This window comes from Archocentrus centrarchus, chromosome 1, assembly GCF_007364275.1.
Source record: "Archocentrus centrarchus isolate MPI-CPG fArcCen1 chromosome 1, fArcCen1, whole genome shotgun sequence".
NCBI classification, from domain to species: domain Eukaryota; kingdom Metazoa; phylum Chordata; class Actinopteri; order Cichliformes; family Cichlidae; genus Archocentrus; species Archocentrus centrarchus.
In genome coordinates, this window is record NC_044346.1 from 31,366,362 (window position 1) to 31,390,769 (window position 24,408).

General features: G+C 39.6%; 4 protein-coding genes across 5 annotated transcripts in view; 2 read left to right on the forward strand and 2 right to left on the reverse strand.

Moving 5' to 3' along the window:
* Positions 1-400: 400 nt before the first annotated feature.
* On the reverse strand, positions 401-10,508 carry slc26a11 (solute carrier family 26 member 11). Of its 2 annotated transcripts, XM_030736254.1 has the most exons (15): positions 10,369-10,508; positions 9,609-9,795; positions 9,298-9,505; positions 8,623-8,815; positions 7,723-7,808; positions 6,471-6,687; positions 6,193-6,371; positions 5,969-6,041; positions 5,255-5,366; positions 5,115-5,170; positions 4,631-4,771; positions 4,139-4,266; positions 2,116-2,215; positions 1,908-2,041; positions 401-1,558 (listed from the first exon to the last, which is right to left on the reverse strand). In XM_030736254.1, the coding sequence occupies exons 3-15, from the start codon at positions 9,499-9,501 to the stop codon at positions 1,451-1,453; spliced, it is 1,731 nt and encodes a 576-aa protein (XP_030592114.1). In that variant the 5' UTR covers positions 9,502-9,505; positions 9,609-9,795; positions 10,369-10,508; the 3' UTR covers positions 401-1,450. The 2 variants fall into 2 exon arrangements, with proteins under 2 accessions (XP_030592114.1, XP_030592122.1); XM_030736262.1 differs by lacking the exons at positions 401-1,558; positions 1,908-2,041; positions 2,116-2,215 and adding an exon at positions 3,615-3,756.
* Positions 10,509-10,548: 40 nt separating this feature from the next.
* On the forward strand, positions 10,549-17,100 carry sgsh (N-sulfoglucosamine sulfohydrolase (sulfamidase)). Its single transcript, XM_030736108.1, has 9 exons — positions 10,549-10,760; positions 11,666-11,826; positions 11,902-12,007; positions 12,113-12,489; positions 13,076-13,157; positions 13,237-13,440; positions 14,122-14,288; positions 14,728-14,945; positions 16,826-17,100. The coding sequence occupies exons 1-9, from the start codon at positions 10,676-10,678 to the stop codon at positions 17,007-17,009; spliced, it is 1,584 nt and encodes a 527-aa protein (XP_030591968.1). The 5' UTR covers positions 10,549-10,675; the 3' UTR covers positions 17,010-17,100.
* A 1,509-nt stretch (positions 17,101-18,609) lies between these two features.
* npb (neuropeptide B) lies at positions 18,610-19,972 on the forward strand. The gene is made up of 2 exons (XM_030732578.1): positions 18,610-18,928; positions 19,384-19,972. The coding sequence occupies exons 1-2, from the start codon at positions 18,665-18,667 to the stop codon at positions 19,510-19,512; spliced, it is 393 nt and encodes a 130-aa protein (XP_030588438.1). The 5' UTR covers positions 18,610-18,664; the 3' UTR covers positions 19,513-19,972.
* gnav1 (guanine nucleotide binding protein (G protein) alpha v1) overlaps positions 19,947-24,408 on the reverse strand; it is a 41,359-nt gene continuing 36,897 nt past the window's right edge. The window contains exons 8-9 of the mRNA XM_030732577.1: positions 24,292-24,379; positions 19,947-21,448 (exon numbers count right to left, since the gene is read on the reverse strand). Coding sequence (XP_030588437.1) covers positions 21,258-21,448; positions 24,292-24,379 — 279 coding nt within the window. The 3' untranslated portion in view covers positions 19,947-21,257. The remainder of the gene's footprint in view (positions 21,449-24,291; positions 24,380-24,408) is intronic.

The window sequence follows — 24,408 nt, forward strand, 5'->3', positions numbered from 1 at the left end:
CAAAATATTCTAGAACCTAATGTGAGGCCATCTGTTTGACAGATAAAAGCTTGGTCCAAACTGGGTCATGCATCAGGACGATGATCCCAAGCACAGCAGCAAATCTACAGCAGAATGGCTGAAAAAAAAAAATCAAGATGTTAAAATGGCCCAAAGTCCAGATCTCAACCAGACTGAAATACTGTGGGCAGACCTTAAAAGAGCTGTGCATAAAAGAATGCTCACAAACCTCAAGGAACTGAAGCAGTGTTGTAAAGAAGAGAGGGCCAAAATTCCTCCGCAGAGATGAGCGACTGATTAAATCATACAGAATTATTGCAGTTAAAAATACAACCCACTGAATCATGGGATCAGATCAGAACTATTAAAATTTCTGCATGTACAGAGACACGTACAAATATCATGTAATGTTTTATTTAGTAGAAATCTCTGTATAAATGTGGTGATTTGAGTTAAAAATATAACTCACTCATCAATGTGTCAGTGTTTTTAACCACTCATCAACTAGAGATCCTGTCCCAGCTGTCATGGGCCTGGAGGCTGTGTACACCATGTCTGCCTCAAGACTGGATCCATTTATTTATAATGAGCAAAGTTTTAAAAGTTTTGCCTTTTTCTCCACCTTGGCCCCCTCTCCAGCCAGTGAAGGTTTGTGGGGTAGACATAGAGGTGGTAACAAAATATAAATATCTAGGTTTACAAAAATGCACACTAAAGACATTAGACGACATCCTGAACAACTCTGATCACCCACTTTACAAAATCTTTATGGAACTAAAAACATAAGTACTGGAAGACTCCTCTCTAACCAGAGAGATACAGAAAATCATTTGTACCCACAGCCATCAGGCTTTTCAGTTCTCATACAAATAGCAGATGAGCTATGTCAGACATGAATTTCCCTCTTCTTCTTAGAAGCATTTCTATTCCAACATAAGAGACTGTATTGTTTTACACTACATTTTACACATATAAATAAAATTACTCCTGTGTTAGTCTTACTTTGTTCAGTTCATTAATCAGTAACTTCTTAATCTTATAAAACATATTTGGTCTCTCTCAGCACATTTCAGCCTAGCAAAATTATACTGTATACATCCACTATTACTTTTACAAAGCATATATGAATGCATTTATATATATATTTTTTCTCTCCCACATTGTATTAGACTTTTGCTCCAAACTTGTTGTGCAGTGGATAATGTAGTGTTTGCAAACTTAACAGATTGCCCATTTCCAAAATCAAGTTGAGGAGATTCCAGGTTGACTTCACTTGGTCAGTGGCTGTTGCAGCAAATAAATCACTCCTTGGAGGTAGTTGATGACTTTTTAAGGTCTTAACAGCCTTGTAATCCCAGATAGGAGGCATCAATGATCAGTGTTGTTGCTACATTGCTTCTGTCGAGCATCAAGCATCTTCTCTCCAGACTGTGAGTAGACTGTTTTGGCGTCAGTCATCGAGGAGGTTCCTCGACTCCATCTGCAGTGCTGCGTCCACACTGTCAGTGTACCTGAGGCCCTTCAGATCAGCTGCTAGCAGAACCTTCAGAACAGAGGGCTGAAGGAGGGTAGAAGACACAGGTAGAGGAAAACAAAAGACAATGACTACAAACTCCATCAATTCAATTCAATTTTATTTACATACAGCCAAATCAAAACAGTTGCCTCAAGGCGCTTTATATTCTACGGTAAAGACCCTACAATAAGACAGAGAAACCTCAACAATCAAAACAACCCCCTATGATCAAGCACTTTGCGACAGCGGGAAGGGAAAAACTCCCTTTTAACAGTTAGAAACCCCGGCAGAACCAGGGAGGGGCAGCCATCTGCCGTGACCAGTTGGGGGTGAGAGGAAGGAGACATCAGTACAGAATTAAATTAAAGTTTTCAAGGACTGGAGGGTGTACCTGCAATCCGGCAAAGATCAGATGCACTTCTCGTAGTTTGAACTGCCTCAGCAGGTCCCTCAGCTGGCTGATCACTGTGTAGTCAATGATGCTGACATGACAGCAGTCCAGCACCACAGACCGCGGAGGAGACACTGAGGAAAGACGAGCAGGTAAACGACAGGAACAACTAAAAGGTGACCACACAGACTATCGAACAAATTGTTACCCTGCAGAGCCCGAGTGTGCATGATGTGGCTGAGATACTCTGTTGCAGGAAATGTGAGGCCACTGCTCAACTCCATCACCAGCACGCCATGATCAGACACCTGCGCACACAGGAACACATCATTACCACAAAAACAACTTCACTTATGTTTGATTCCATGGATTCAAAGTGTGTCCTCACCAGATTTACTTTTTTTTTTTTTTTTCATTGCAAGTTTTGTTTAAAAATGTTTATTTTTTTTTTAATTAGTTTCACTTTTAGTTTTAGTTTATTCATTCTTATGTCAGGTATTGACAGGGTGTGATCAGACAAAGTTGGAGACAGTAAGTGTGCCACTTCTGTAAACTTTATTTCAAATGTCAGATGTATAAAAATCTCTCATTTACAAAAATATAAAATGATCTTTCTCTCAACATGACTGTGGTGCACTGGAAATATCTCCAAGTAAGCTTAAACCAAAAGGTGGAGGGTAAATATCAAATATCACATCATAGTATATGTAGTTATCTAAACATCAATCAATATAATGGAAAACAAATTGTAAAAATGTTTTTAACTGTTTTCAGATAATCCTTATATATACACACTTATATCACTGAAAGATAAACATTGCTCTGTAAATCACAGTTCACATTCAAATGTATTTATTTGACACAGAACTCACTCTAAGAGAAACCAAAGTCATACAGACCTCAAAAACATATAAAAAATAAAAATCCACTGCTAAATATCTTTGGGATAAACGTTGCCCAACCTTTTGTCAATACAATGTGTGCATTTTCTCCTTTGTCCACCATCATTTAAACTCTAACAAGAATAAACTTAAATAAATTCAGGTTTTGTCAGGCCTGCAGGCTCAGGCTCCTCCTCTTAGTCAGAAGGGTTTTCTCTTCCTGTCTGTGCCCCGTCTCTTTTCTGTATGTTTGATTAAAGGAGTGATTTAAGGTGTACTGGGGTTTTGGTCCCACAGTCATCCAGTTACCCAGAAAATGCCGCAACATCTACCTATATATTTATTCCACCACCATAATAGGCTCAGTAACAGTTCACCTAGTACCAGCTACTCAAACTACACTGCTCAAAAAATTAAAGGAACACTTTTTAAATCAGAGTGTAGCATCAAGTTATTTAAACTTCTGGGATATTTATCTGTTTGGTCAGCAGAGCGGGTTGTTAATCAGATTGAACTGCTTTAGTGTTCATGGTTTGGTTTTCCTGCCCTCATGACTCCTACCTTCAAACCACTTTTTATCCAACTATCACAGCCCTTCCTGGAAGCTCCCACACCCTAAAATTAAGCTTTAGATCAGCTGAGCTCATTATTCCAACTCAACACAGCTGTCCCCCAGACTCCCTCCTCAGCTCAGTCCTGATAATCTCAACTCCAGATCAGTACTAAACTCTTTTCTTCTCATTCAGCTTCACCCCCTTTAGTCATTTTTATTCCACTCATTTTGTAAATAAACCTGGATTCTTGCGTCCTGCATCTGGATTCTAGTTTGGTCCTGACATAAGATACAATCTGAGAAAGTTTAAGCTCCTGGAAGCTGGACCAATCATCACACTGTGCGGTGTAACAGGAAGAAGCAGAACAGCATCACCGTTTAAACTCTATGACGAATCCAGCTGTGATTTACGTGCCTACAGAAAGAAAATCTCTATCACAAACAAATTCTAACAGAAAACAACAAGCAAACCAGAATTTATGTGCTGCCTTTAAAATGCATTTTTCACAGTCAAATCATTCTCAATCAATATATCACCTTTCTTCTCCTTTTATTTCTAAGTTTGCTCTCTTCATCGCTCCTTCCCCTTTTTTCTTTTCATTTTTGTTCAGTATTTTATGAGTTTGTTTATTTGTCTGTTTTAATTTATTAGTTACTTGATTGTTTTCTGCTGTTTTTAATGTTTTTATGCCTGTGAAACCCTTTAAAACTTTACATTTGATATTGAGCTAAAAAAATAAATTGACTTCACATGACTTCATACACTCCTTGCACACAGACCTCTAAAGATAATGTACCTTTATCTTGGGTCTGGCCATGGTGTAGAGCAGCAGGACTCCAGACACAGCTATGCCTCCTATGATGCCGTACTGCACCTGCCAGAGACTCATCAGGAACGTCACGACAAAAGGCAGCAGGTCCAGCTCTGTGGGGGATAAATCAGCATCATCATCAACATTTAAATAGCATTTCATCACCGTCTTACAATAATGACCTAAATCATTTTGGTCCTCTTAGCTTGTCCTCCCAAGAACTCCTCTCAGTCTAAAAAAAAGTAATTGGGCTTTCGCTGATGTTGGCCCCGGACCCCTGAATCATCAGTTATTTACAACAGCTGACAGATTTAAATCAGTTCCAAAGACCTATTTACACATTTTTACTATCTTTTCTATATATTTTGTAAATCCATTTGTCTCAACTAGCTGACTCTGGGCAAACTCCCTTTCTATTTAAATATCCTATATAAGTAAAAGTGACTTGACTAAATAAAATAGTAAGCTGACACCCACTATGTATCTTCCACATCTTAACCACCACACGGTAATCCACCATTGGAGCTACTGCACAGATGATGACAGCAGCTAGAGAAGCTTTGGGGATGTAGTAGAAGGCCGGCATGAGGAACGCCAATGAAAGCAACACTATCACACCTGCAAAAATACACAGAGGTGAAAAAAAAAAACTGAAACATTTTAAAGCAAACAATATATGGCAGGCAGAAGATTAATTAAAATAAATTACATTGGTGATGTTTTAGTCACAAAACCTAGAAAAAGCTTATTTTCTATGTGATAAAGATTATTATTTGGTTTAGAACTAAAGGTGTACTTTTATTGTTTCATTTCTTTCTTTCTTTCTTTTTATTGTTTAATTAGAAGGACAGAGACGGACTGAACCAAAGAAAATGAGGTGAGGATAATTCACTGTATGATAACAAAAATGACCACAAGAGGGCAGAAGAGGAATAAATTAAAGCTAAACGTCACAACTTACTGGAGACAATCCCTCCAGCTGGAGTGCAAACGCCAGTCTGGGAGTTCACTGCTGTCCTGAATGTGAAGGAAAAGATGAGTATAAATAATTATACTAATAATAACACTCACTCACACACAAACACACACACACACACACACCTCCCAAAGCTTCCTGTGACAGGGTAGGCTGACACAAAGGAACCCATGATGTTGGTCACACCAATTGCCAGCAGCTCTTGGTTGGCATCGATCCTGTAGTCATTCTGACTGGCTGAAGAGAAACATTAAGTTAAAATCAACCACCAGCCTGATGAAAGAAACATTCTTTAGATGCCTTGACTATCTAATAACTGTTTATTGAGTAGAAAAATGCTTTTGCAACATGTTATGTTTTATAAAATGTATTGAACTCCATTAATTTTGTCTTCATAACAAAGCCTGAAGTTGACAGCGATGTTTCACTTACAAGCTAAATACTAACATATGCATACTAAGATTATCATTGCCATTATGCTGTTAGAGACCTTTACATATTTACAGTGTTAGTTTGACATTTGTTAAATGATGGGACTGTCAGCCATTACTTTTGCAGGTTCTAGGTTAAAAAAGCATCAGAACATATTTTTATTAATATGGTAAGAAATGTGAATATCTGTACTATATTTTATGACTATCGGGTTTTAATGAAGACATCTCACTGAAAAATTGGAAGATTCAAGGAATTACCAACATTATTATGATTTCTCCACTGAAACCATTATTAGTTTTACCAGATCTCAGAGTAATCCTTCAGACAGTTGTGGAGTGATTTCAGTCTGGATTAAAGCATGGAAATGGCAACACACTGTCATTCACATGACTAAAGCAACTTACCAAATGCTTTCGCAATAGCAATGCTCTCCAACAGGCCCATGAAGGGGATCACTGCTAGCCCTCCTCCAAAGCTCTTTAAAAAAAAACACAGAGAGGAAGATGGGATTAGTCAGCAGCTCTCAGGAAGAGCAGCTGACTACTGGAAGTGAAAGTTGCAACTCAATCATCTATTTTAAAGATCCAGTGCCTTCATCGGGTTATTGTCTGTTTCCTCTGCTCCTTACCTTCACAATCTCTCCAAAGGAGACGAAGGTGCCGTTGGCTGTGGTGTCCGAGGTGGGTGGAGGCCTGAATGGTGGGAGTCCCTGGGTAGTTTTTCCAGTGATTGTGAACACATGATTACCATTTATGTCCCAGGAAAATGCTATGAGGGATGCAGCAATGACTGCCAGGGCGTTACGCACTGATGAAGAAGAAATAAAGAAATAACATAAAACGGAATGAATAGAGTTATGTTATTTTTGTAAAACAGACTTATATAAAGGAGCACAAAGGTACTGACTGGTAGCTATAGCCCACACTAGTTTCCTGGCAATCGTGGTGCAGGTGGAGTCATCATCAGAGGTTAGACTCGACTTCATGAACATCAACATGACCAACAGAGTGAGACAAAGCAGACCAAGGACCACATCACCAATCCTGGCCTCAGGGATCTTATGGAACGTATAGTAAACCTCCAGGAAGAACTCTTGAGAAACACCCTGGATTCCCAGAATATTCTTGAAAAAAGGAAGAGCAGATAAAACCACTGACATTAACAACACAAATGGGAGAACAAGAGGAGTTACAGGTACTGCGTTTGGCACCATAAGACTGCGGCAGCGAAACCTAAACACAGGTAAATCAGCAACTGTTTATTTATTTTTACTGAATGTTAATCAGTTCACAAACAAGAAGTGAATGATTCAAATCCACCAGTAAATTAGCTCGAAGCTCAAGACCAGACCAGGGCCACATCCAGCCCCATTGTTTGTTCCTGACCCGCCCGCTTGAGATCAATGGGACATTTGGATTCAAAGGTAAAACAGTATGCATCATGCAGTTTGCATTACTTCAACAACCAAACGCTCCTTGATAAACGTCTCATCAGAGAATGGCTTACAGTTTTTTCCGATTTTGTGGAAAATCACAATACAATATTGTTGTTTTTATTTTGAAGGCGACTGCTTTTTTTTTTTTAAAAAGGCGTGGATTTCTATTTATTTATTTACTGAAGTCAGAGGTAAAGTTTGTGGCGAGCAGATAGCTGTGTTTAAGGATTACAGTTTGAATTGTTATTATGAGACTAAATACGCAGAAAAATACAAGAACTTGCCTGATACCGACCGGGAACTGACATCTAAACCTTTGCTAGTAAAGCTGCAAAAGCAACAAGGACTTTTGCAGGCACAGGGAGAGCATGCAATGTCCACGCAGAAAGGCCCTAGCTGGTGGATTCATACCCAGGACCCTCTTGCTGTGAGGCAACAGTACTAACCACTGCACCACTGTGTCACCCAGTGCTCAAATCATTATTTGGGGGGTTTCTGACAACTATTTCCTTTTTTTACCTAGATGCCAATAAGCTGGTTAGGATCATGCCAGAGATTATTAGATTTTGTTGTTTTAATTGTGTGTGCTTCCTAGTGTATTTTTTTCATTCTTTTAGCCACTTTTTACTGCTGAAGCATAAAGTTTCCTGCAATAACACTGCATATATCTTTGTATGAGTGTGCTTTTTGTTGCTGTGTGCATGTGCATATTTTGACTCTTACTTTGACTTGGCCAAATCCAATGGTTACTGCAGCAGCACACGTGAACCCTTTAATTACAGGAAAGGAGATAAAGTCCAGAAGGAAACCTGCAGAAGAGAAGCAAAGCAGTGAATGATTTACAAAACCATGACATATTTAAACCTTCCAGATATAATATCAATATAAGTATCTCTTCAGGAGGAAAATATAAATCCTCATTAGATAAGGAGGTTGTTTGCATGTTCTTAGGCTGCTCATTCCGTGCAGTTTTACCATAAAAGTACATAAAACTCAACATATTTAAGGATCAGAACAGTGTTGCAGTGGTTAGTACTGCCGCCTCACAGCAAGAGGGACCTGGGTCCTGGCTGGAGTCTTTCTGAGTTTAGTTTTCATGTTCTCCCTGTGCCTGTAGAGGTTCTCTCTGGGTACTCCAGCTTCCTCCCACAGTCCAAAGATATGCTTGTTTGGATAATGGTAATTCTAACATAGGTGTGAAGGTGAGCATGAATGGTTTTCTGTCTCTCTGTGTCAGCCCTGTCACCATATTAAAGCTGGGATACACTCCAGCTCCCCACAACCCTGAATCGATTATGTAGCTAAGAAAATGAATGGATGGATATGATCCACAGATTTTACAGAAAATTGTCTCTGCAACTCTGCCACTAAAGTTCCTACACACATGACATTTCTCTGTCTTAACAACTAAAATTTGTGATGTTGGGTTTTGGCGTTCACCTTAAATTTTACAGACTGAAGAATGTGATAAACTAACAGTGTTCTTGGGTCCACACAATGTGTGTTATTGTGAACAAAATTTTTATTTTGCTTTCATTGTTTCACGAGTTATGACTAAATTCAGGCAAAGCCCAAAACTGAAATCACAAGCTTTCCACATGATCTTGGGAGCCCTCCCCTCACCTAATCTCAGTAACGCCATCACAGCCTGGATGACTCCACAGAGGAGGCTGAGCAGTACAGCTCGGTGAGGCTGCCCTCCCACCACCGAGAAACACAAGAGGGACATGATGGCTGTGGGTCCCAGGGTCACGTCCTTAGAAGTCCCCAGAAAGGTGTAGATGAAGCCCCCCATGAAAGCAGAGTAGAGTCCGAACTGTGGACAGACATGCCGTTAAAGTCAAAACTGATTATGCAAATAATGATTATTTTCATTAATATCTAAAGCTTCTGCCTGCATGTGGCCCTTATATCTTGCGCATTCTCTCAATTTTCAATCTACACAAAACCAGAAAGTGATGTAAAAATGCTCCTCAAAATTTCCCCAAACTCAAGATAAAAATTTAAAATGTTGGTGAAAAGTTCAAAACCCCAAAGCAAAGAAATTAGCAATGATTTACAAAATAGTGTTAAGATGAAAAACAGTAAGTATTCACAGTTTAATCATTTCAACTAATAATTTTATTTGAATTTGAAGCAGCAGGTGCATGAGGAATATTTGAAAGAAGGACTCATAACTATGATTTTTAACTCTCACTTTTTTATTAATTCAATCCTTTCTCCCATTTTATATCCTCATTTAGGGAAAAAGAGGAAACCCAAATAACATATCCAGAAGGAGCTGAACCTTAGACTCACCTGCACAGGAAGGCCGGCCACTTCAGCATAAGCCAGAGCCTGTGGGACAGTTGTCAGCCCAACGGTGAGACCTGCGAGGATGTCCATCTGCAGCCATTTCAGGTTGTACTTTGGCAGCCATGACAGGATAGGCAGCCACACCTTCAGGGTGCTGTAGGAACAGCAGCACCGGGCTGACTCTCTTCTCAAAAGAGGCTGCTCCATTGCACTTAGAGGTAAAGGGCAGATGGAGAGGAAGAATTCAGCACAGGTTATAAAGAGACATCTGCACCATCACAAATATGAAAAAGGACAGAATAAGAGCCACTCACATTAAGCGATTAAGTTTTCTTCTCAGCTTTAAATGTCATCAGTTTTGCGTGGTGCTGCTAGGCTTCCTGGCTTTTTTTCCTGCCTCCTCCTGAGATGTCCGGCATTCAGGAAAACACAACAAAGATGCTCCTCGTGCAAGCATGTGTCAGTCTGTCTGCTTGCATTTCTTCAGGCGCCTGTTGTGATCTGCATGTCACGAAAAAAAAAAAAAAAACAGCAAAAATTAAATACCTGCAGGACCTGTTCCCAAGGTCACTTCAATATTCTCAGGTCTGTGAACTGAGCTTTGTCTTCTTTATAATCATATGATGATCATTTGACAGTTGGATGCTTTGCATACCTATATCTGAACAGTCAGGACTTTTTTCTGAAGTCACCTTCGACCTATAAAAGTTCCTCCTGAGGAGACTTTACCACAGTCTCACGTGAACTTGACCTCAGTCTTTATCTCCCACTGTGCCTGATTATGTGTCTGTGTTATGCAGACTATAATAATCTTGTAATTACAGTTTACCTATAACAATAATAATAGTAACAATGACATGTTAGAAAGAGAGGTGAACGCTCAGAAGAGACTAAATTAGCAGAGTGCAGAATGGAAACAGAAAAGAATACAATAGAAAGGTGGCAGTATGATATCAAATAACACCAGTGTTTACCAAAACAGAACCAAGATAGAAAAATAGACTACAATAGACTGGAATAAACTATAAAAGACCAAATAAACTAGAAGAGAATAAATAAAATAGAAATCCTTACACAGTGTGATGTTTTTCTCTTGGCTGAGCTGTGATTTTTCATGTCCTTTTTCTCTTGTTCCTTTTGCTGAAACCACTTCCCAAAAATCACACCTCACTGACAAAGCGCGAGATATGCCGGTATCCTCATTTCCTCTCCTCACGTGACCTCTGTCATGTGACCAGGAGTAGGCGGGGTTTGCGTTGTTTGAGGAAACATATCACGCTGTTAAAACCGTAAAACACGCTAACTTTAGTGAGTGAATTTGTTTTATTTTGGTTTTATTTTAAGCTTTTTTTTCGGGGGGGAAACAGAGAAAGTGCTCAGCATGCTCTCTGAGTGTGTTTTTGTTATTTTTTTAGCATCATGTTGCATCGTTGAGTCCGAAACAAGAAATGTACTTCTAATAATTGGTGAGTTCATAATTTGTTCCCATTTCTTTAGTTGAATCTGTAAAAAAAAAAAAAAAAAAAAGCCACAGGTAACAGTTTGACAGGCATAAAACAGTATTTGTGCTCCAACAAGGTGATTCCCAAATATGTATTAACCAAGAACTTATATCTAGGCGTAGTGTGCAGTTTGTCCGTAAAAACTTCTGAGGAAAGTGGACAAGTGTCAGGCTAAATTAACTGTCTACAGTAGATGAACAGTATCTGAAAGTCATGTCCATAAGAAATAAGAAAAAAGACCTGACACAGGACCTGAAAGATGGATCTGACCCTTCAACTGCTGTTTGCCGAAATGGTCTCAGTGGAAAGGTGGCTGTCAAGAAGCCATTCTTAAGCAAGGAAAACCAGGAGAAAAAGGCTCTTATGGAGTGATGAATCCAAATTTGAAATCTTTGGTTCAAATCATCATCAGTATGTCAGGTGAGAGGTACAACAGTGAGCATCTACAGCCATCTGTAAAACACAGTGGAGGCTCTTTCATGGTTTGGAGCTGCATTTCACCCAGTGGTGTTGGAGATCTTGTCAAAATTGATGTTAGCAGCCAACATTATTCCTGAACTATTCCTGAGGACTACTTTTATAAAAATAAAAAAAATCAGGAGAGAGCTTGCCTAAGACAGTTCAGGCTGTGATGAAGCAAAAAAGTGGTCATACTAAATGTTGACTATGAAGCTCATTTTGTATTTACTCAGGTTATCTTTGTCTAATATTAAAATTTGTTTGATGATTGAAACGTGTAAGTGTCTCAGATCATCTCTGAGGACAGCTGGAATGCTCACACAAAGCCAGGTCTCATCACCCTAGTGAGATGTTTAAAAATCAGTTATGGACGTTTTGTTTGAGTGTCCACATGAGTTTCTGTCTTACAGCTGATGATGCAGGTTTTGAGACAGAGGTTTATAACAACTCTGTGGTACACACACCCCACCTCTGCTCTCTGGCTCAGCGCAGCGTGGTCTTCAAGAACGCCTTCACATCTGTCAGCAGCTGCTCACCCAGCCGCTCCACCATCCTCACTGGCCTGCCACAGGTGAGACACATACACCTGTAGATGCTAGTCATTTGAAGGTGAATTATTGAGGTGTGTTTCTTTTGTGTTTTCCAGCATCAGAATGGCATTTATGGACTTCATCAAGGCGTCCACCACTTTAACTCTTTTGATGAAGTACAAAGTCTGCCACTGCTCCTCAGACAGGCAAACGTGCACACAGGTAAATCACAAAATGACCAGTTTGTCTCATGTCTACAATCACATTCTTGCTTTTTTTTTTTTCACTTCTTTTACTCTTGCATTCTCGCCTCACTCTTTCTCACAGGTATAATTGGAAAGAAGCACGTCGGCCCTGGATCTGTTTACCCCTTTGACTTTGCCTACACAGAGGAAAACAGCTCCGTCCTCCAGGTGGGGAGGAACATCACCCGCATCAAACTCCTGGTCCGCAAGTTTTTCCAGACCCATAAAGAGGAAGCCTTTCAACAAAGGAAGGAGAAAGAAGCAGAAAAAAGTTACGGGGGGACTGTAAAGGATGAAGAGAGGCCATTTTTCCTTTATGTTGCCTTCCATGATACGCACCGATGTGGACACTCGCAGCCCCAATATGGAGCTTTCTGTGAGAAGTTTGGGAATGGTGAAATGGGGATGGGTAGAATCCCGGACTGGACACCACAATATTACACTCCAGAACAAGTAAAGGTCAGAAAAATCCCAATTTCTGTGTTTTTTGTCGATTTTTTTTTTGTCATTATTTTACTGTTTAATAAATAAAACAGCTATAAATATATACAAAACTATTTTATGTAGTATGTGCTGTATGTGTGTTTGTGCCTGCTAAAATGTGGCTATGTAGCTTTCTGCAAAACTACTCATCCAAACAACATGAGAGTGAGTGATTGAACTTATTTGTTACAGGCAACAAGTACGTAAATAAAATTAAATAAGAACATGTTTGGCTGTCTTTGTAAGAACATATTAAACTGAGTGATTAAATTGTATAAAATGTGTCATATTGAGTGAGTGTCATATTTTTCACACCCTTTCAAAGGCCTTTTTGAGGGTTTAAGGATTAAATCAGAATTAGGTTGTGGATACATTAATGGTTAAAAATGTCTTCTAACAGAAAACTTTTTTTACTCATGATGTACTTACCTAACAATAAATACTAAAAAGAATACTTATCAATGATGGTTTTAACACTCTTTTCATATTGTTAGAACCAAACACCAGATACAGTATTTAAAATTCGGTGTTGAGGTCATCATCTTCATCTCGTGCATTTTAGGTTCCTCCTTTTGTGCCGGATACACCTGCGTCACGAGCTGACTTGGCTGCACAGTACACCACAGTGAGCAGGCTGGATCAGGGTGCGTGTCAGGTTTCTGCACATACACAAAAAAGAAGGTTGTAAAACACTAAACTACAATGCTGCACATTCCTCTGCAGGTATCGGTTTAGTTCTTCAGGAGCTCAGAGAAGCCGGTTATGAAAACGACACTCTGATCATCTACAGCTCAGACAACGGCATCCCCTTCCCAAATGGTAGAACCAACCTGTATCACTCTGGGACAGCAGAGCCAATGCTGGTGTCCTCTCCGGAGCACAGGGAACGGTGGGGAGACACCAGTCAGGCCTATGTCAGTCTGCTGGGTAAGAAACAGATGGTAGAGTGATGCAGGGGAAGATGCAAATGGAGAGACAGACCTTTTCTTAGTAATATAGACTTTAATATTAATCAGCTATTCACTGTGAGCACAAAGTCAGCTGCAGGTTACAGTTAAATACTTACACCACAAAAAAAAAATTAGGAGCAGGTAAAGTAAAGAGTGTCAGAGCGGGGAAGTGAGTGTGTTTATCTGAAGCAGCCACAAGATGGCGACTTAACAACAAAACATCAGCAGCAGGCCTCAGAAATTTGAAATGAGGGACATAAATAAAGTGTGCAAGAAATATTGAGAGAAGGATAACACATTTAAGAGACTGTAATACATTTATACAGCCCTGACTTTGTTCTTTGCGACTATGCATTTATATATAATCAGCTGGATTTTAATTGATACACTATAAAAAGCAGGAGATTTTTCTCAGCCTATGAACAAATGCGTCACTTACTAACAATAAAAAATAGAGATATTTATTTCACTGTGGTGTATACATAAAAAGATATCCCTTATTTTGAAATAATAGAAACACAAATAATAATACAATAATAGAAACTAATTATATTATATTCTGTGTGCACTGTTAAATAATTCAGTACATTATTACTAAGTTAAAATGAGCACTTGTTAGTTGTCTTTCTCACTCTCTCTCTTTTTTTTTTTTTTGCAGACATCACTCCTACCATCCTGGACTGGTTCTCTATTCCTTACCCATCCTACAGCCTATTTGGAACCCCTCCCCCCCAGGTCCACCTCAGTGGCCGCTCCTTACTCCCTGCTCTGGTCACTGAGCCCAGCAACTGGTACACCGTCTACTCAAGCCAGTCTCTGCATGAGGTCAGGACATCACTGCCACTTTAACTGGATCAGTTATTCTCATTTCCAGCTCCATATTTTAATCTTGGATGCTACTGTAATAGCGTTGCATGATTCACATTTCAAAATAATCCTATTTTTAGCCTTAGTACAGCTTCTAAGTTGATCATCTGTCTGAAGCAAGCTGCTTTCACTCCTCTGACTTGAAGCTAACTTTCTTCTGATTGGCTGCCCCTAACAAACAAAAGGTCTGAATAGCAGTGGCTGCTGTGCTCACAGTGCTTAGAGCAGTCTGAAGCCTGAGCTTTTGGCTCAGAAGGATTAATTGCACATACACTGACATCTTTGTTTTAAATTCACCATTGTGACAATGTAAATAAGACAGAAAAGCATGATAGCACCACTTTAATGAGAGAATAAAACACTGGGTTTCAACTGTAAACTTTTGTTTTCATTTTAGGTCACCATGTACTACCCGATTCGTTCTGTTCACCAGGGGCCATATCACCTTCTGCACAACCTGCACTACCGTATGCCCTTCCCAGTTGATCAGGATCTGTACGTTTCGCCCACCTTTCAGGACCTGCTGAATCGCACCAGGCTAAGTCAGCCAACACACTGGTTCAAAAGCCTGGAGCAATATTACTACAGAGCTCGATGGGAGCTGTACGACACCAGGTCTGTAACAGCTGCTGTCACTGACTTTGTTCAGTGTTCATCCAGTTTTTCTCCTTGGGAGACCCAAACTCGACCGTATTCCTGATAAATATCAGTGAAAAGGACAGGAGTTAGAAGATCCTCATGGGAAAGTGGATCACAATACCTGACCTTGATTAGTGGATGACAATGGGATCCACTGATTCAAATGAGATAAACCTGCAACAGTTAATTTAGAGATAAGAAAATAGAAACAACTCTGTCTCAAAAAACAAGGTCCAAAACAGAAAAAAACTCATGTTGATTGAATTTTATTTGCCATCATTAATCTCACTGATAAATTCAAAAAAATCAGCAAAATAGTAGACAGAAATGCACAGGAGGAATAGCCTGTACTGAACAGGCCAATCACAATAGTTGCAGGCTGCGTCAACATAAGATGTAGTTACATTTCTAGGGAGGTGCCTGTAAGGTGTAAGTTATGGTGTAGGGTTCAGAGGGGTTTGTGGTCACAGTGTATCTACAGCGTAGATTTCCTGCTCAAGCACAAATCCCCAGTAATTAGAGATTCTAAATTGGCCATGGATGTGAGAAAGATAACGTGCTTAAAGTGTATAGTAGAAAAATGTACTATAAGGTAAAGTGCAGCTTGTGTTTTGAAGCACTTTGAGTGGTCAGTAAGATTAGAAAAGTGCTGTAAAAATGTCATAAATGTCAGGCTGTTTCCATTTAAACTTATTTTATTTTCCAGTTTATGTGTCTGTAATCGTATCTTTTTTACACTGGAGCAATAACAAGTGAAAAATCGAGGAGGCTGTTGATAACGAGCTATGCCGTCTTTCACACTAAAAATCAGCAGCACTGTCTTTGCTGTGACTTTTACATGGAGGTTAATTAGTTGTCAGTACAAAGCGTGTTTGTAGATGGTCAACTAGTTAAGTCCGCTACATCTGCATTTTTGGGTCAGATCTTGATAAAATAAATCTGAGGGTTAACAAACTGCACACTCAGTTGCTTAGCAATTTAAAGCTCTTCATAGACTAGAGTTGTAACAAAATACAATGGATGAAGATGATTGTCAATTGAAGAGTGAACAAGCACAAATGTAATCAAGTTTGTGTTTTTTCTGTTTTTCTGTTCTTATAATGAACAAAAATCAATATGAAGTATTAAAAATTATGGCAAATATTGTTTACACCATGGAGTGGCTCTCAGAAATATATTTGCTTTTATTTAAAACATATTTTTAACAACCATTCAACTGAGTAGAAAAGCATTTTTTAAGAACCAATTGATTTACTAAATTGGGTTTGGTTTAATTTTTAGGCTAGTTTTAGTACTTTTATACTTAATGTATTTTATGTCAACTATGTTCAGACCAAAAAAAGAAAAAAATACCAGTCAGATGTCATATTGGCAAATAAAATGTTAATTCTTTGTGCTGAAAATGGAGGCAAAACTCCATCTATCAATCCAGTCCATCCTTTCATCCATCCAGTCAGTCTATCATCTGTCTATTTAGTTCAATTTTATTTACATAGTGCCAAATCACAACAGTCGCCTCAAGGTGCTTTATATTGTAAGGTAAAGACCTTACAATAATTAACCCAGTCAGTCCATCCAGTCAATCCAGTTTAGGGTTGTCGAAGAGCTGGAGCTTAATCCCAGCTGTCATGGGGTGAAATTCAGCGGTTTATCGCAGGCCTAAAACTCCAACATATTTCCCTGAAAAATGGGCTCATTTGAATAAAACTAACAGAAACTATATTTGAAGAGTCATCTTAGTTGATAAAACTCTTTACATTTGGTGGGGGCATTTGGAGTAATTGCTGCTTATGAGCTCAACCTTTCTAAAAATGTTTTTACAGTGTTTAAATATTAACAAATGCATCACCACACAGGACAGACCCACTGGAAACGAAGAACCTGGTGTCAGACCCATCCTACAGCGGTGTGCTGGAGAGCCTGAGACAGGACCTGAAGAAGTGGCAGTGGGAGACCGGAGACCCCTGGGTCTGTGGTCCAGACTATGTCCTGGAGGACAAACTGGAACCACACTGCAGACCACTTTACAATGGACTCTGATGGACCCTAATGGTGCTTTCATTCATCTTTCTTGATATATCTCTATGAATGAGGGCATTTACCTTGTAATATACAAGATGTCTATTTGTATTTCAATTTTTGTATATTAGTGCTGCTTTTAATGCTTAAAATAAACACAATTTAAGTTGCCTTAATCTGTGCCTTACTCTACATGGTACTGCATAATTTCATCATTCATCTTTTTAATCTGTCTCTATACATTTAAAATACATTTTCTCCTTATCCAGACCCCCACCATAACCCCGAGTTATAGAAAGGCAACATAATTACTCACCATTTTACTGGTTTTGTTATTGTTTAGTAAATATAGATTGATCTGATAATTGAAGAAGGGGTGGAGTTCATGACGCATGACTGACAATGTCAGCAGATCAATCTTTAAATAGGTTTGCTGTAAAATGTCTGTTTTTCCTTGGCGTGCCACTTCGAAGTGAGACTGGTTCGTTAAATCCGTGTCGGAAGCTGCTGAAACTCATTTATTCGCTCATTGACGTGCTCATTTTTTCACTCCTAATCTGTCTGCCTTTACTCAGATTCAAGCCTTTTGAAGCCTTGTGCTCTAATTTTGCTTTGTTGAGCAGATTTCTGTGAATGAAGCGGGTAAATATGGACACTGCATCCGTGTCCTCGTTCTGACTTTTCACTGGTCTAAAAACTCAACCAAGAAATTGACCAGTTTGCCTGTTTTCCATTAAGATTTAACAAATGGTGTGTACAGTTAGCAAAGCATGCCCCCCTCCCTTCGTACACACACATTCATAAGCTACTGATGGATGACATATTAAAGGAAAAACTGTAACCCTTGATTCCTTAAGTGAGGGTATTCAGCGACTTTGTTCTGTTGTGCTCTCTGTTTTCTGGCATGGTTTCAGTTTACTTTCCCCTCAGATGACTGCTTCTTCCAGGATGACAAAGCTCCCCATCCACAGGGGGCTCTGAATCACTTAATGATTTCATAAGTATGAAAATTATGTGAATCATATGCTGAGGCCTTCACACTCATCATTTTTGACTCTTAACTGAACCTTTGGGAAATTTTGGATCAACTTGTTGAACAGCATCTCTACCACCATTATCAAAAATGCCAAATAAGGGAATATCTGTTGGAAGCAAGGTGTCCATCCCTCTAGTAGAGTTCTTATAGACATGAATCAGTGCCATGGTGCATTTAGGCTGCTCTGCTGACATATGATAACCAAACACTTTAAAAAGACAAGTTATGTTCCTTTAATTTGTCTGTATCCGGTGTCTTGAATTTTTACCAGTTGTGTCAGTGTCTGTCACGGTTGACAGATGTTAATCAATTTCGCTTTGACCTCTTCAGGGGTCAGAGAATGGTTGACGTCCAATACCCCTCCAGCCATTACTTACCACATACATACACAAATACACTCCAGTGGCGCCATCAAACCATCAAAGACGGATCAATTCGCGTGTCTTTTTTTTTTCCCCCCTTTTGAAGATGGATCATCATCCGCCCACCTCATAGCTCTGATTTGACGAACGACCTGGGTCACGATAACGTCGCCCAGTCAGACTATAAAAGCAGCACAAAGTTTCCTGCAGACCAAGCAAAACAAACGCACCGCTGACGAGAAAAGTTCTGCGTAAAACGTGCCAGTACTGTTCCAGACATGGAGAGGTCAGTCAGGTTTGCTGTGGTGTGCGTCGGGGTTTCTCTGCTCATCTCCTGCCATTCAGTCGAAGCCTGGTACAAGCAGTCCACCGGGCCCAGTTACTACTCGGTTGGTCGCGCCTCAGGTTTGCTGTCCGGTATCAGGAGGTCACCGTACGTCCGGAGATCCGACTCCGAAGAGACGCTGATAGAGAGCGGAGAGACAGTCGGTAACAACGTGATCCCGGAGACTTCCAGGCAGATCTCTATCCTCAAAAGCATGGTAAGTCCTAAAATAAACTACAGACGTTATTCTTGTTAAGGAGAGCTTTAAAAAGAAAAACTCGCATAATAAAATGAAGAAGGGACGTGCCAAACGTTTGCTTTCCATTCAGCTTAATTCATATTAAAAGTCAGAAATATTTAGAGCAAAGAAATCACTGAATAAAAATAAACCTTTACTTTTGTTTTTGCATCATAAAGACAAAGAGAAAAACAGGTAAATAAAAAAGAAAACTCCCGCGTATAACGCGCGCAAACGAGCGGGCGCTGAAGGTTATATCACTATCTCAAGGACAAACTATTTTAGTTGGCACAGTTCGTTGTAATCCAGACTAAATCAATGAAATGCAAGCTTTCAGGATCAGTTTGAGAAACACAGATTGGGGGAACTCTGCAGAAATATGACATTTTTTTTCCCGTTTGAATTCTCTCATCGCTGATTTTCGCCTTATGCAGGCCATCTGCGTGAAGGACATCTCTCCAAACCTGAAGAGCTGCGAGCTGATGCGGGACGGGACGGGCACCTTCCAGTGCAAGGCGGACGTCTTCCTCACCCTGGACTCCCTGGACTGCCTGTCCGCGTGAGTCCCGGTCGGACTCGTCCTCCACCAAATCCCGGGAGCACTGCTGTGGAAAACGGAGAAAAAAAAAAAAAGGAAAGAAGTAATGAGGATGGTTGAGTGTGAGGGTTTGGTGGGTGATGCCGACTCGCAGGAAAAACCCACATATTGTCAATGACGGACCGCTGCAGACTCTGAATGTTCTCTTATTTAAAAAAAAACAAACACTGTTCAGTTTTGCTTTGGTTGCGTAGACAGGAGTATAAAAGAAAAAAAAAAAAAACAAGAAAAATATACCAATCTGTGAGAGAGATGTTAGTTCAAGCCATTTTCTTCCCAAATGATTTCTCATCTTTAGTGTTTAAACCCTGACATGTACCTATACTGCCAAACTGTATTAAATATACGAAAAGTCGACCACGGAGCAGATTTACTGTAAAGTACTTTTATTTATTTTATTTATTAAAATGAACAAACACTGGTAACCTGCTGTGTGGTCTGAATGTGCCTTTAAATCTTCAACTGAGCAGGGGAACCATAAGTGATTCAGCACAAGATTATTTTACTCATTCATTTATATGATTGCCTTTGAGTTGACAAGCATTACATTTGTTTTGTGCTCCAGATTCAGTACAAAACACTGTACAAATCATAAAGTAAGTCTCAGGACACGAGACTTAAAGAGTGGAAACATAAAACATTATTCTGGAAGAAGAAACAAGGAATGAAAAACATTTTATGCACATGTATGAAGCATTTATATTACAGCACTGCAAAACAACTTCATCATAAGGCACTTGGGGGTGTTTTCCTCACAGTTTTTTTTCTTTTTTTTTAGTATCAATATCACACTGCATCAGTCATTACCATATCTTGTTTATTACTGGAGTCAGTAGCTGGTGTGATAGTACAGTCAGTCACTCAGGGGAGCCCTGAAAACAAACCCCAGCTGAGTTAATGCCAAACAAATCACATTTAGGAGGCTCCATCCTAGCTAAAAACAAACACAAACAAAACAAAAATCAGTGTTTGTGATACTGGAACAATAACTGTAACAGGTGAAGGGAAGGAAATGAAACAAGTCAGACCTTTAACTTTTCCATTTCTAATAAGTATCCACATATCAGGGGGCTGAGTGAAGGCACAGATTAAAATGTGTGTGTTTTCAGCTCAGGGTGTCAAGTAAGCACACACTGGTGTGCTTTTAAAGTGATCACCGCCTCATTTAAAAAAAAAAACTCCAAAAAAACAGCGTGACGCAGATGACCTGCACAACAGAGGCAAAGTGATGGACGAGCGGAAAAAGCATGATGGTATGCATGAGTGAACGCCGCTGCACGGAAGTTACTGAACAAACAGTAAATCGTCACCCACACTCCGTCCTGCCCCCACATTCACAGAGGAAGACACAAATAAACGGCACATGTATGTATATCCAGTCTTCAAAAAAAGCAACGTCACTTTTCATAGCTTCACTTCATAATAGAGTATAAAACAGTAATGCCCTTTACTTTCAGTTAAAGGTTTCAAAAGTCAACATTTCAGGGATCAACCCGAAGCAAAGGATGAGCCAAGCGGTCTTTGACTTTGATCTGCTTTGAAACAGTTTTTAGAAGCTACGTGTGATCATGAAACAGTGGATAAAATACGAAGAAGAGCAGCAGAGCTCCCAGGCTTCTCCTCACGTTACAGAAAGCAGACATCACGCTTGCACGAGATGATCGTCGTATTTCAGCATTTAAAATGAGACATCCAAAGTTCGGCGAGGTCTCACAGGAGCGACACAGCCTCCAGGTTCTCTTTGATTATTGTCTCCATGACCACCTGGAAGACAACCTGGATGTTGGAGGTGTCAGTGGCCGTGGTGAAGTGGTGGTAGATGAGTTTACTGGGTGTGGTATTGAGTGAGACGAAGGAGGCAGCAATGAAGCGGGCGGCCGAATCCACGTCACAGTCTGCACCTGGAAGAGAGACGAGAGGGAGGGATCGGACGTGAAACTGGTATTATTGTTGATTCCCAAGCACAGTTACCTGTACAGCACAGCGTGTGTGCAAAAGCTCATGGAGTTGCCCAGTTAATGTTGGAAAAATGAAATTCTGATTTATGTATTTGTATTTGTATTTAGGCCCACATTAACACACAACAAGATAATACAAATGGTGTGACACCAGTGGAAACTGGTCCATTAAGGCAGAGGAAGTTGCTACTATTGTAATACAAAACCAGCTTTACTGCTCAAGTGTATGTTGACAGAAAGTGGAGATAAGAAGACATGTAATGCAAAATAACATGACGCTGTAGGCTGGTTTTCCTTCCGTCCTCTTCAATTTTTTGAGTTACCAGCCACCACTGCATGACGCTAATCTCCAATACATTCATTGTCTGGAAACCAATAAATTACCAGCTGTGAAAGGAGCAGAAATTGCATCACACCCACCTCAGACAGATGTAAGAATCAAACACAAAACGATGCTGTCAGTAAAAGTCAGACTGATATCAAAGTGCAGGTATTCAAGTACACTTTCTGTAGCATTTTAGGACTGCAGCTGCTTGAACTGGAGCTACAGTTAGGCCCTTAATTGTTGTAGTTTTGTCTCTGTATGCCACCACAGTGGAATTTAAATCACACACTGAAGTGCAGACTTTCAGCTTTAATTTCAAGGAGTTTAGTCAAAGTACTGCATTAACTGTTTAGGAAATACAGCCATTTTAATCCATAGCCCTGTATTTTCAGAGGCTCAAAATTAATCAAACTCACATAATATTAATTATAATGATTTTTTTGTTGTTGTTATTTAAAGTTTTTTTTGTTTTTTCCAGAGCTGTGCCGATATTGTAAAGTTGTTTTTCGTAACTATGGACATAAATCTGTCATCACGCAATTTCGTTGTCTTCTGTGGTTTTTTTTCAGGCCTTTTGGTGTTGCTGAGCTGGCCAGCACATTCATTCTTTTTAAGAAAGTACCAGACTGTTGATTTTGCCACTCCTAAAGTTTTTGCGCTCTCTGATGGGTTTAGTTTGTTTTTCAGCCTAGTAAAGGCCTCCATCACTTGCAATGACACTTCTGTGGGCCTCACTTTTAAAATTACTGGGAAAACCTAGAAAATACAAACTTGAATTAATGTCAGATATTATGGCTGCCCCATTTTTCATGAAATGGCAAGGGAACAGGCCTCACCTGGACATGAAACTGCTTATCAGTCAATTGTCCAATTACTTTGAGACTCTGGAAGTTGAGGGACTGTGTATAAATTCTGCTAGGCCTCTAGAATTAAAGCTGAAAATCATTGATTGTTCTATTTAAAATCCACTGTAGTGATGTACAGAAATGACAAAATTTGAGTCTTTGTTGAACAAGCGGAAGAAGATGGATGGATGGATGGATGGATGGATGGATGGATGGATGGATGGATGGATGGATGGATGAAATTTGAATAGGTAAATGAATAACTGGGATGAACTGGATTCTTTCTTTGTTTTTATTAACGCTAATGATTGGATATTGTGAAGGCTTCAAGTTAAAGGTGTGGCCACTTTAACTGACATGTGCACCCACACAGGGCAGCTGTAGCCAAGAGCAGTCTGCCAAGCCTCACCTCCACCATATTCCAGTTACTGAACTGGACCTCTCAACAGTGTGTGTGCTGTTTGTGCCTTTTGAAGCATTTAATGGCATTATCTGACAAATGACAGACTGAGGTTTGTGCTTCAGTTTTAATGAGCCAAATTCTAGTGTTTCATTAGTCTGTTACTTAGCAGTAATTAGCAGATGTGTGTGTCTGTGCGTTGCAGCTTGCTAACAAAGCTTGCTTGTGTTAACTGATAACTGAGCACAACCGTCTCTTCTTTAAAATTGTACTTAACAACAGCACTTGAATAAATGCACTTAGTCCATTTCCACAACCGATACTAAGCAAGCAGATAAGTTAAAGTAGAAAATAATGAATCAACAGCCCAATCACCCAACCTCTGACAGCTCCAAGCAAACAAAAACACAGCCTACACATACGTGTATAAAAAAAAGGCTGGGAGCCACTGTATTACTCATCATCACATCTGAGGTCAGTGTGAAATAGACTCTTGCTCTGCAGGCTGACCCCAATCCCAAGTGTTTTAGCATTTTTATTGACATTTGCATGAGAGCAGAGAGGACACAGCCCCTGTTGAGCTCACTGAGACACGAGAAGTGAAATGCTGAGTAGATGCAAAAAAAAAAAAAAAAAACCCCACAGTGTGCAGGCAACTAAGAGTGTATTATTAGACTGTATGTGTTTAAAGCCCCTAGGTGAAGCTGTGCATAATGGACCAAATTTGGATTTTTATGATCGCAAATATTTACTCTTCAAGATGTGTGAGCTTCATTTGTTCACATTAGTCAGGCCAAATCTGTGTTTGATATAATTTTTTCAATAAACAAGTCTCAATATAGTATTATTGATTTTTCACCCAAATTAAAACTTGGCAACTAAACACCAACATGCATATTTATTAAACACATATATGATACTGACTGAGCATCTAAAGTAAAATTCCATACAGTTCAGGCTGTGATGCAAAGCTCTTTCCTTCCATCAGCCTGTTTTACATGATGGCAAACAGTGTTCAGGCAGCCTATCAATTGTACATTACATTCTATGTGGCACTGAATGCACTGAATAGGGGAAAGTAAAACACTGCACATTCAGACAGCAATACAAAATGGTGAACTTATTATGTAGTGAATGATTCTGGACAGAGCCTTGGGCTTTTGCACTTTATTATACGGCCCATGGCAATAACATTCCTTATTAATATAAATCCTACCTTTAAACTGAGGTAAATACAACCGCAGATGTCGCCCAGAGTGTAAAATCTTGTCTTGAAAAAGGTCTATCTTGTTCATGAATAAAATCTGCAAAAACAAAAAAAGAAAGAGAAACA

What these genes read in the sequence shown, in the direction of transcription:
- slc26a11 (XM_030736254.1), bottom strand. Translation starts at nt 9,501, where the DNA reads ATGGAGCAGCCTCTTTTGAGAAGAGAGTCAGCCCGGTGCTGCTGTTCC. An exon ending in GTCACAGGAAGCTTTGGGAG is followed by an intron (nt 5,171 to 5,254) that starts GTGTGTGTGTGT and finishes CTTCACATTCAG; the next exon opens with GACAGCAGTGAACTCCCAGA. An exon ending in GCACACTCGGGCTCTGCAGG is followed by an intron (nt 2,042 to 2,115) that starts GTAACAATTTGT and finishes GTCTTTCCTCAG; the next exon opens with TGTCTCCTCCGCGGTCTGTG.
- sgsh (XM_030736108.1), top strand. Translation starts at nt 10,676, where the DNA reads ATGCTCTCTGAGTGTGTTTTTGTTATTTTTTTAGCATCATGTTGCATC. An exon ending in GGCCTATGTCAGTCTGCTGG is followed by an intron (nt 13,441 to 14,121) that starts GTAAGAAACAGA and finishes TTTTTTTTGCAG; the next exon opens with ACATCACTCCTACCATCCTG. An exon ending in TGGGAGCTGTACGACACCAG is followed by an intron (nt 14,946 to 16,825) that starts GTCTGTAACAGC and finishes ATCACCACACAG; the next exon opens with GACAGACCCACTGGAAACGA.
- npb (XM_030732578.1), top strand. Translation starts at nt 18,665, where the DNA reads ATGGAGAGGTCAGTCAGGTTTGCTGTGGTGTGCGTCGGGGTTTCTCTG. An exon ending in TCTCTATCCTCAAAAGCATG is followed by an intron (nt 18,929 to 19,383) that starts GTAAGTCCTAAA and finishes CGCCTTATGCAG; the next exon opens with GCCATCTGCGTGAAGGACAT.